The sequence below is a fragment of the Labeo rohita genome, chromosome 16, assembly GCF_022985175.1.
Source record: "Labeo rohita strain BAU-BD-2019 chromosome 16, IGBB_LRoh.1.0, whole genome shotgun sequence".
NCBI classification, from domain to species: Eukaryota; Metazoa; Chordata; class Actinopteri; order Cypriniformes; family Cyprinidae; genus Labeo; species Labeo rohita.
Window position 1 is genome coordinate 27,174,318 of NC_066884.1, and position 12,213 is coordinate 27,186,530.

A 12,213-nucleotide genomic window follows, 5' to 3' on the forward strand; every position below is an offset into this window, starting at 1 on the left:
ATAGGAATGCAGAAAAGCAACACTGTGCAAGATCATAATTACACAAGCACCTTCATCAAAGGAGACACGGCTGGGTGGTGCTTTTCTAGTGGTTAAGGGTCTGCTAACAAAACACTTGTAGATTAAGTACTGGTAAGGCCTTTCATCAAAGCATGTACTTCCTGGTTTCATCTAAAATAGGAATGATTTTGAACGAAAAGCAAATTACACATGAATTAAAAATATAAGCAGTTTATTTGTAGAATGGCAATCTTTTTTGCATTTACATGTAAAAACAGAATATAAAAATGTTTTTTTCCCCAAAATATATAAATGTTTTTTCTTTTCCATATTACACACTGTAAAAAAAAGTTGTGAATAAAAATCATTGAAGTACATTTTACAAGAAGACCATTTCAGTCTCTCTGCTTAAAAATGTAATGTTTAATTCCATGTGGTATTTGCAATGAATTTTCTGTTTCTACACCATTTTTTCAATGTATATGGGTTATTTATTCAAGAATTGAAATTTAATGCTTGTTCCAGCTGAAGCACCATATTAGCCCGTGGAATAATGCACTTATACAACACCACAAGTTATACAAAAGTTGCATCTGAAGGGTTCAAATGCAACTGCAATTATAGACTGTTTTTGTTTTGCTATCAGCATTAATCAAATAAGTGCTGTCTTGGTGAACATAATCTTCTTTCAAAAAACAAAAACAAAACAACAACAACAAAAAACTATATATATATATATATATATGTTCCTGGTATTGCCTATATTATGGGGACCAAATGTCCCCACAAGGATAATAATACCAGTACATTTTGACATTTTTGGTCCACATGAGGAATCAAACAGAACGTAGTTTTTTGAAAATCTAAAGTCGCAGAAAGTTTTGTGTGATGGGATAGAAAATACAGTTTGTACAGCACAAAAACCATTACGCCTATGGAATGACCCCAGTGTCCCAGTGTGTGTGTGAGAGAGACCTGGACATGTTGTGAGATGTGTGCTATAGTAAGGAGAACTAGGAGAGAATATGTGTGATTATGTCTTCACCATTTCATATTTGAAAAATTACAACCACCAAACCACCCAAGTACCCTCATTCATTCACTTTGACAGCACTAACAAAAGCCCGGATGACATACAAACACAGAACATGCATGTTCATAAAAAAATTTAGTGTGAAATCCTCAGACACCCGGAAATATGACATGGTGTCATCCACTTCCATTCTTAAAGGAATAGAAACTGGTCAAAGGTTAAGTTCTCTATTAATGCCCTTTACTCCATTCTCTTCCAACGGCCTCAGTGTGGAGTGCTCGTGTCCTGTGAAAGGAACCTGTTCTCGATGTCGTCTGCACAGCTAACCAAATTCATGTCCTTCAAAGTGTCTACGAACATCTGGATGCGGTGACATGGCAAAACATTGCTCCCTCCTCCGCTGCCACTGTCACTCCAAACCTTCAGCATCTGGTAGTGGGCATCTTTGCAGTTCCGGTGGTCTTGTTCCGCCCTGCCAATGTTCTGCTCAGAAACGCCAAGACGACGTACAAGCTCTTTGAAACGTCCGATAGGCACCTCTTCCAGCACAAAATAGAAGAACTCGTGAACTACAAAAGGGGAAGTTAGAGGAAGAAAGGGACATCATTAAGCATCATTACTTGAGCCTCCAGGGATTCGCGTTCAGAAGCAAATAAACATGGACATACTTTTGATCTCTCTTGGGACGCAGTCAGGGAGTTTTCTGCTCTGTTCTGTCTCACACGGCTGGTCTGTGAAGGGAATGGCATCATTTCTTGCTTCTGGTGGCACTGTGATAATAAATGTCTGTGAAGAACAAAAAACATATATATTAATTACTTAAAAACATGCAGAAAACAAAGCAATAACCAAAATATCACCAGTCAAATAGGATATGACACATCACATTTAAAAAAAATAAAAATAAAATAATAATAATAATATATATATATATATATATATATCAGGGGTCTTCAACAAAGAAAATAAATGCTGTTTTTTACTTTCTATTCGTTAAAGAATAGTGAAAAGTATCATGGTTTCCACAAATATATTAATCAGCACAAGTGTTTCAACAATGATCAGCATATTACATCATTTCTGAAGGATCATGTGGCACTGAAGACTGAAGTAATGGCTGCTGAAAATTCAGCAATGCATCACAGAAATAAATTATATTTTAAAATATATTAAAATAGAAAACTGTTAATACAGCACCAGTTTAGCATTTATTTGCTATTATGTTATTACTATTTGTCATTAATGCAAACAGAGTCCATGTGATAGAAATATTAGTATTAGTATTTACGATAAAAGCTGAATCATCTTCTGTGAAGACAGAGCTACAGTTATTATGCATTTAGCATCACAAATGAATCATTCTCATTGTGAAGAATAATAGTTGTAGTGTCTATTGTTTGTCATTGGTCAGTCAAGCATTTTACCTTATCTTCAGAAGCAGGTGATGGTATCTGCAATGACAAGGCATGCCTCCTTTTCTTCCATAGTCTGATGCCCTCGTATAACATGAACACTCCCAGCGCTAGAACCATGATACATGCACAAACGGGGAGCAGTACTTGAGGTAACGTGGCTGAAACAGCAATAGAACGAGAAACACACAAATTAAAACCTCTCAATATTAAATTCTTGTTTGAAGACACGTGTTGTTTTTGGGCCATACTGAGACATTTTGCTTAGTCACGGCAAGATGGGGGACTTCCCAAAGATTACTCACTCATTTAGGAATAGTTCTCTTTATCGAACTACACTCTAAAGCCAAACAGTTTGCCAGCAGTTGCCTGTCTGGTAGATCAGATATAAATAAATGTCTGACAGGACACATTTTTGGATGGGTGATCATCAGTACCAGTGGTATGCAGTGGTGTTTTGAAATAAGGAAGCAAAATCCTCACTTTTTTACTGGTTAACTAAACATTACTTACACAGTTTGCACTTACCGAAATGTAACGTGCCGTTTATTAAAACCAAGAAGGAATTGCATCAGCTAGTGTTTTAAGCATTTTCACATGTTCATTTCAAAATAACAACTATCAGTAATGATAACTAATCACCTGTTCTTATTAATAGTCAACTTATTTTTGGATCACTAGTCATCAAAGCTTAGTAAACAAGAAATGTCACCCAACTAATTGCTCACTAAAAAAAAACCCCACTAATTATGTTCTCAGGCCATTTCAAGTTTTATTTTGACGTGACAAATTGATAATATCTCACTAAGTTGTTTGCTTACATTTTAATTAGGCTTCCCATTAATGCCATAATTTTGTTCATTCAGGCTGATTAGCGAATGCGTAATACGAAATCAAGAGGCGGGATTAACTGCATGAACCAGTCATATCCAATCATATCGCAATGGAGGCATCGCCTCCTCTCATGTGACTTTCCCCTATTCATTCTCAATTACCCCCTACCACCACACACTTTAAGGGTCTGTTCAAACTCAGTGGGCTCAGGGGAGGCAATGTAGTGTTACTTTAAAAATGTCATATTTTGTAATATTTGAATTGTTTTCTTATCAGATAAGTACTTACCTGGAGGTTTAGTCGGGCTGACGGACTTTATAGAGTAAGGAGTTGTGCTGGATATGCACAAGTGTTTACACTCCGGCCTACATCTATAAATCATAAAGAACACACATTTTGATCATTTTGTCTGACATGTCCAAAGTTATACAGATCTGTAACTGTATGTTATTTAGCCATTTTTAGCCTTAAACTATGTTCATGAGCTAATTCAGTACACTTCAGTGGTCGATTCAGTGGTTGAAGCTGAAACTAAACTAAAAACTGTCCTGGCAAATGGTGTTAAACTTTTTTTTTAATGATACCAATTAATACCTTCATTGTCGTAGACCTAAAATACAAACTAATAATAATCATAATAAAAAACAAAAAATTCTAAAATACTAAAATTTGAAAAAACTTGGAAGAAATAAAAATACAACAGAGTGAAAAGTAAAACTGATGAGACAAATTTAAAATAAAATTATTTAGAATAAGTTTTAAAATGACTACAATATCCAAAATTTGGTTTAATACTATTTCTCTGCACTATATGGATTTCTCTCCATATAGTGGAGTTCTGTGGTGCCCCCGAGTTTGAACTTCCAAAATGCAGTTTAAATACAGCTTTAAAGGGCTCTAAATGATCCCAGCCAAGGAAGAAGGGTCTTATCTAGCAAATTGATCAGTTATTTTCAAAAAAAAAAAAAATTACAACTTATATACTTTTTAACTTTAAATGCTTGTGTATTCCAGTTCATGACAGTAAGAGTAGGTCGAAAAACTCCTATCTCATTTTCAACTTCAACTTCAACTTCAAAATCATCCTACACTGCTGTTTTACCTTTTTTTGTAAAGGACGTTCTTTGTATATTCACTTTGTAAACACTGGGTCGGTACTTCTGCAGCGATGTAGGGCAATTTTGATGTTGGAGGAGAAAATGAGATGGGAGTTTTTTGACGTACCCTAACTGTCTTGAACCCTTCTTCCCTGGTTGAGATCATTTAAAGCCCTTTGAAGCTGCATTTAAACTGCATTTTTGAAGTTCAAACCTGGGGACACCACTGATGTCCAAAACATTTTCAACATTTTTCTCCATATAATGGACTGATATGGTGCCCTGAGTTTGTACTTCCAAAATGCAGTTCAAACGATCCCAAATGCGGTTGTAAACGATCCCAGCCAAGGAAAACAATTCAAATACTTTTTCATCTCAAACACTCGTCTTGTCTTACTCTCCCTGAACTCTGTGTATTGTGACTCAAGACAGTTAGGGTATGTCGAAAAACTCCATATTTTCTCCCTCAACTTCAAAAACCATTTCAAAATCCTACATCGCTGCAGAAGTACCGACCCAGTCTTTGCAAAGTGAACATGCAAAAAAAGATCAAACACCCTTAACAAAAAAAGGAAAAACAGCGATTTAGGGCGATTTTGAAGTTGAGGGAGAACATGAGATGGAGTTTTTCAACATACCCTAACTGTCACGAACTGGAGAAAAAAAAAACAGTCCAGGCAGAGTAAGATGAGACAAGTGTTTGAGATTAAAAAAGTATATCAATTCTGTTATTTTTATGAAAATAACCGATGGTTTCACTGGATAAGACCCTTCTACCTTGGCTGGGATCATTTACAACCACATTTGGGATCGTTTGAAGCCGCATTTAAACTGTATTTTGGAAGTTCAAACTCGAAAAAACGAAAAATGTTTTCCTCAAAAAACATAATTTCTTTACGACTGAAGAAAGAAAGTCATGAACATCTTGGATGACAAGGGGGTAAGTACATAATCTGTAAATATTTGTTCTGGAAGTGGACTTCTCCTTTAACGTCCAATTTTCAGGACAGCAGGGATGAGTGCAAGGAAGGAAGAATGAAAAAGCTGAATAAGTGCATTCATCATCTTAACCTCTGAACAAGTGCTACACCATAACAAGTGCCAGGAGGGTATTGAAGAGTACCGAAGTATGACTTACGTATCACACAGCGTACACTGTTTGCCATTTTTGTAATAGTTTTCTTCGCATTCGCACTTTGTATTCTCTTCCCCAATACCTGACAAAAGTGAAAAAATAATGTAAATACAAAATTAACATAGAACTTTATTATTTATAAAACAAAGCTTTAATAAGCTTTAGAAACTTACATTCCCCAGTTTTCCGCTGCCCTTTTTCACACTCCTTACATTTGTAACATGCCCAATCCAAGTCAGCTAATTTCTTATAGTAGAATGTAGGCTTACACCCACACTCGGTGTTCCTTTTGCTTGTACATGGTTTTATCTCTATGGAATTAGCTGTGATTAAAAGATGAAAGACAAATGATCAATTATCCACGTATTAAAGGCATACTATCATCCAAAAATGAAAACTGTCATCATTTACACAAAAGATATTTTAAAAAACGTCTGAGTGTCTCTTTTTCAAAACAATTAAAGTCACTGGAGACCAGTGTTGTTTCTGACCCCACTGACTTTCATTGTTTGGACAAAAACTGTTAAGACAAGTGTTCCGCAGAAGAAAGAAAGTCAAATAGATTTGATGCAACAGTTATGCAAATGATGACAATTTTAATTTTAATAACTGGAAATATGAAAATCAAAGTCATAAAATGGCATTACGTTTGTTGCACTTCCTGCAACTGAAGCAGTTTTCATGATAGTTTGCGTTATCCATGTAGGTCCCATTCTCACATTGCATACATTGGGACCTTGTATTTGGTCCAGTGCATTTCTCTTTCAATTTGTACCCTAAAATAGAAAACACAAGGACAAAACCATCTATGAAGGCTGAACAAAACACACACCCTGTTGCTACCCATTATACATAGGTAACTGTTTTAAATGTTAACAGCTTTGCTCCATTATATGATAAATGCTCTTCTAACCAAAAAACACAGCAGTAAAACCATTTATTGAAAGAACGTACACTCTATTTAAAGCCTGTATGTAAATTTGCCTTACCTAGATGACATTTATCACAGCAGAAACCCTTCTCATTCCAGTATTCATTATCAGGACATTTTTTCCCACGAACTGCAGCATCTGATATTGTATATGACTGGCTGATTAGAATCTGTGAGGAACAAAGGATCATTTAGGTTAAAAAAAAATATTATGTGTGAGTGCACAGTGCAATACTGTATTCCACAATGAAAAGTGCTTTATTCTGCCATTTATTTGAATAAACCAGAAGTAATACCTCACACAATTTTCCTTTTTCACTCATTATGTGGTCAGACTGTGTCAGACATTATTATGAAAATGAAAACTAAATGAATGACTGAACGAATGAATGTTCAGATTGCCTACCACCTACATTTTTTAAATTACCAACAGCAAGCATTACTACATGATCAATGATTCGAATATTATTATGCTATGTTTTTTGTTTGTTTGTTTGTTTGTTTTTTAATCCAGTTTACGTCCAATCACATAATGAGTCATGAAAGGAATGTGTCTCATAAATTCTTTGGAGGAATGAACCATAACAACCCATCTGAAGTAGCACGGGTATATTTGCAGCAAGAGACAAAAACACATCGTATGGATCAAAATTATCGATTTTGAAATTATCGAGCTAAAAACCATTAGGTTATTAAGTAAAGATCATGTTTCATGAAGATATTTTGTGAATTTCTTACCGTAAATATGCCAAAACGTAATTTTTGATTAGTGGAAAGCTTATTTATTCAGCTTTCAGATAATGTATAAATCTCAGTTTTTTTTAAAAAATGACCCTGGTTTTGTAGTCCAGGGTCACATATAAAAGAGCAACTTCTGTGATTGGTGGATATTTCTTCAGAATTATGGGTAATGTAGTCCTTTATTATTAAACTTTTTTTTTAGAAATTGCACTTACTCATGGCTTACACTTAGAAAAACTCAGTGTATGTCTGTCCTAAAAAGTTTATATGTTTTTGTTTAAATTATGAAATCCAACTATCCATTCTATGTATAGGTAAAGTCAATAATATTAAAGCATATCAACACAATCTTTTAACCCTTCAACTGTCACCGTGCCACCTGTGGGACGCTTGGCGCTCTTTTTTTCGTTGTCCTTTTTCTCTATCAAATATTTTAGTAATCATCATAAATTATATATCATTTGAAAGCTTAGAAGCCCAAGAATCATCCTATGAAAACCATTTTGAAATCGGACATTGTTTTACCATGGAAATGGTACTGTAAAATCTTTTGGTGGTCTCCTCCCCCTTAGCGGTGGTATCAAGTGTCATATTACAAAATGCATTACGGTCTTTTAGAATCCAAACTTTTTATAATCTTGACAAAAAACATGTCATTGGAATGGTCTGAGCCTCAGGATTTCATATTTGGTGGTTATTTTGTGATAAAAGTAAAATTGACAGAGAAATTTAGACTTTTGCTTTAGCATTGTTTTAATAAAATTATTTATGCAGATGAAGAAAATTAATGTGTATTAAAATACAATACATGTTAACTGCAAAAATGTAAAACTTAGACTGAAAAATTACATTTTAATATATCAAAACAAGCACACTCATATCGGAATCTAACATTTGTTTTATCACCGTTTAACAGTTTATCAGTTTTTATTTGTCGTATTTTTTCGCTATGTAATTAAATTTCTCAATCCTTTAATGAGCACTGTAAAGAGTGGTTACCGGAAGTTGTTACCTTAAAGGGGAATTTTCACCTGGTTTAACCCATGAAATTACTTCGGTGTAAATAAATGTCGATTGATTCGGTTAATTTAGGCGCTGCTTTTTCTGTTTGTTTTTTTAACTTTAAATCACCAGGTAAAAATATATATTTTTATTTTTGAAATGTGTGGTTCCTTGGAACTATGTTTGTTTGTTTATTTATTTATTTTGTGATAAAAGAAATTTAGACTTTTGTCACAGAAAACTGCATTTATAGAGTTTGTATGGCACCCGGTGGCTGTTTGTGGTATAACGCCCTAAACAAGCTTTCCCAGGAACCTCAGTTTTTTTCATATCAACTTCAAATTCGGAACATAACTTATTTAGACGGAAGGCTTCAATTTGATATCAAATTTAGGGTAAAACCTGTTATGTAAAATATGTATTTTATATAAAATAAAATAAAATAAAAATGGTACAGTGCATTTTCTTTTTACTAAATTTAAACTTCTATAACTTATTAATAATTTATTTTTTTGAAAAAACTCCACTTCTGCCATAATCTGCTGACCGTCTTCTTTAAAAAAGACCAACCTTAGATCTGTATTCCAAAGTGTTCATGAATTACAACAATTTAAGTTTGGATAGTGCACTTTCATGCCTATTTTAAAAAATGGGGGGTGACAGGTAAAGGGTTAAGGAAGTTGAAAATGGCTCATGGCTGAGTGCTCTGCAAATGCTAACTTACCAGCAAAACATAAACGCACAGTTGACATTTCCTCATGGCCGCTGTAGGGGGCGCTAAAGCAGTACTTCTCAATTCATGAAACACACTGTCCGGACGGGGCGGCAGGATCGGTGGAGGACAGGAGAGGGGGGGAAGTGTAATTAAAAGTTAAATATTTACAAGTGAATAATTTCTCAGCATTAACAAGACAAGAAACAGCAATAGTTTTCATGAGCTCAATATATCAAGCATACTGTTCTTACAGCAACCTGTTGCGAAATAGCGTCTACAAGAGAAACTAACCTAATCAGACCTAAACCACACACAGTAACATATAAAATATACGTCTATAGCTAATGTAAGTTGAGACCCCCCCAGACATTAGGAAAGACGGCAAACGGGGTGACGCTTCAACTTTTCCATCCGTTTCAAACCTTGCTCACAATCTCAACACCCACACTTAAAAGTGCCACATTAGAGATAACGATCGAGTTCCTACGGAGAATTTTCAGCGTGACCTTACCTCCACTCATGGCGATCCAACACCGTCCTTCCTTACTCTCCCAGAACTTTTTTTAGCATCCCCAGTTGAGCTGAAATATATATATATAGAAAAACGCTTTTTACAAATGTGAGATTGGTGAAGAATCGCTACCGTCCATTTCCTCGGAGGAGAAGGGCAGTCTTTAACTGGAAATGCTATGCGTCACATCACGCTCCTCCTCGCGTGCCAGTTCTCATAAAGGAATTCGAGAGCCTGGATGAAAACGAAAGTACTCTAAAGCTTCTGTTATATCTTTGAAAAGCATTTACACACTGAGGGACACAAAACGCCTTTGGACAGTGTAGGCGTTACTGTTGTTGAATGTCTTACGCTGAATGGAGAACACACTTTTATAGGCTTTTATATATCAGAATGCCAAACTACATAAAAAAGCCATAATTCAAAAAAATATATAAAAATAAAATCACGTTCATGACTTTCTTATTTGGTCAAACGACATTTTAAGAATATGCATGTTAATGGTTGGAACTTGCATCTGCATCTCTTAATGTAGGATATGAATCAGATTGAATCATTAAGAGCAGTTTTGTGAATAGAATCATCAGATTCTTTGAAAAGATCCGACTCAAATCGGTCTTCACAAATCAGACATCTCTACTTACATGACTTTTGCCCTTGACTTCCTTTCCCTGAAGTCACAGCGAGTATGCATTTAAAATTTCATTCTGTTTGTCACACAAAGCAATATGACTTCAGAAAACTGGTCACACGAACTGCTTTTATCATGCTGTGGTGATATTTTCCCCCCCTTTGAGGCTTGACATCTTGTCACCATTTATTAATGCATGAAATGAATACAAGTAATGCAGTGCATGGAAAAGAGGAGTAGTTCTTCATCATAAGAGTTCACCTGAGGGTGAGTGACAGAATTATCATTTATGAGTGAACTATCAATTTAAGTAAGGCCATGCTTCATATATGTAACTGATTGATTTATTTATTTATTTGCATTGCATAAGAACTAAGGAAATAAAAAAGGCTCCTCCTCCCTGTTACAACAGGCTTTCAATCTTTATTTTTCTCCGGTACAGTATGACCCAGTAAGATAAACTTGTAACTGGTTTGAGGAAAACGTTAAAGACTTCTGGTTATTGCAGACAGAATGTACGCACTTAGCTGCACACTGAGGCGAAGAAATGACTTCCTCACCTCTAAAACCACATCCTGTCTCCATTTCCCCTGTGACCTGCAATGTAACCATGGAGATTTGACAGAATGCCCACGGATTGTTCTTTAGCATGGTGCCAAAACCTTTTCAAAACAAAAACAAAAAACGTATTATGCTGTATTGGGTATTAAAGATCTTCTTAATGTTCTGATATTTAATTCACATTGTATGCCAAGCAGTTTTTTTTTTTTTTAATTTAGATTTTTTTTTATTTTTATTTTTTATTTTAACTGATGGTAGTTAAAAAAACACTAACACAGAAAGCTAACAATCTTGATTTCTTAATACATTTTTAATACATGCATTAATTAAGATGCATTTCTTTATATATATACAATTGATTTAATTAATAATTATGGGTAAAATGTAATGAAGTCCAGTTACTACTGTGAACCACAACTGTATGTGGTTGTATTCCTGTGGTCAGTTATTAACCTTCTAAGAGTGCCTTGTTAAAAGCTTGTGTGTGTTTAACAGAGAGGGAGGAAAAGAATAAATAGCAGATTAATTGGTGTTTGTGTTGCTATGAACTGAATAGTGAATCAAACACCCCAGCAAGCAATAATTGTCATTTCACCATCTCGGTTAACTTTAGACCCAATATAGTCTGGCTATGTGTAACCCCCTTCTAGCCTAAAAACCTTAAATTTGGATACATGTCATTTTTTTGGCAAAATAACTTGAGAGATGTATGATATTCCATCACGTAAGCAAAGTGAACAGCGTTTACAATGTGTTTGGTTGCATTTCTTCGACATGTTCTATGCGTATGATATACCATCATGTTTGCAGTGTCAATAATATCTAATATGACATGGTATATATGTAGCCACGATTTAGATTTCTGAGTTGGATGGGCTACGTGTAGTCTGCTTTTAGCCCAACTGGCGAAATCGAGGCCTAATTCAGTGGTCTAATTTTAACAGCTTGGCTATCCCAGTATCAGACCAGCGATGAGCATGGCCAAAATAGTCTTAAAATTGTTTACATGCCATTTTTTCCCACGCAGCTGATTATAAAATGCAAGTAAACTTTTGAAACATTTAAATTAACTTTATTTTATATTTTATTTCCTTATTTTATAGCATTATTAAATATATCATTATTAATTATGCCAAAATAATGCTAATTTAAAGGTTTCAAAAGTTGAATTGCGTTTAATAATATGATGTCATGCATTCCACAAGCTGTTAAATGTAACATAATGACTGAACAGTGGCTTGTTACATAAAGAGAAAGCATGAGCTAATTGAATAGAATATCTTTGTTATTGTACAAGTACAATAAGATTTAGTTTAAAACTTCCAAATTGATACTAAAGCTCAAAAATACAAATAATTTAATATGGCAGTATAAAATTTTCAATTGTAAAACATTTGCAGCAGCATTAAAACCTAACTGGTACAATCAGAAAACATAATGTAATTCAAACAAGGGGTGAATTTATTAATACATGTACATTTGAGGTTAATGTGTGTACTGGGCTACGTTTTAGTAACAGCAGCTATCACTGTGTTCTTATGCAATCAGTTGTGCCAGACAATTTTTGACACTTTTACACATATAATACTATCTGCCTGACATTGGCATGT

The 12,213-nt window shown here is 34.6% G+C and overlaps 1 protein-coding gene across 1 annotated transcript; it reads right to left on the reverse strand.

The window, feature by feature from the left end:
- Nucleotides 1-215: 215 nt before the first annotated feature.
- On the reverse strand, nucleotides 216-9,657 carry tnfrsf1a (tumor necrosis factor receptor superfamily, member 1a). The gene is made up of 10 exons (XM_051132152.1): nucleotides 9,412-9,657; nucleotides 8,910-8,994; nucleotides 6,501-6,612; nucleotides 6,159-6,287; nucleotides 5,685-5,834; nucleotides 5,515-5,593; nucleotides 3,568-3,650; nucleotides 2,458-2,606; nucleotides 1,702-1,819; nucleotides 216-1,602 (listed from the first exon to the last, which is right to left on the reverse strand). The coding sequence occupies exons 2-10, from the start codon at nucleotides 8,943-8,945 to the stop codon at nucleotides 1,298-1,300; spliced, it is 1,161 nt and encodes a 386-aa protein (XP_050988109.1). The 5' UTR covers nucleotides 8,946-8,994; nucleotides 9,412-9,657; the 3' UTR covers nucleotides 216-1,297.
- Between the last annotated feature and the right edge of the window lie 2,556 nt (nucleotides 9,658-12,213).

Coding starts and splice junctions, on each gene's coding strand:
- tnfrsf1a (XM_051132152.1), bottom strand. CDS start 8,945: ATGAGGAAATGTCAACTGTGCGTTTATGTTTTGCTG. Junction 6,288..6,500: donor CTGTGATAAATGTCATCTAG/GTAAGGCAAATT, acceptor TTTCTATTTTAG/GGTACAAATTGAAAGAGAAA. Junction 5,835..6,158: donor TTGCAGGAAGTGCAACAAAC/GTAATGCCATTT, acceptor TTTTAATCACAG/CTAATTCCATAGAGATAAAA.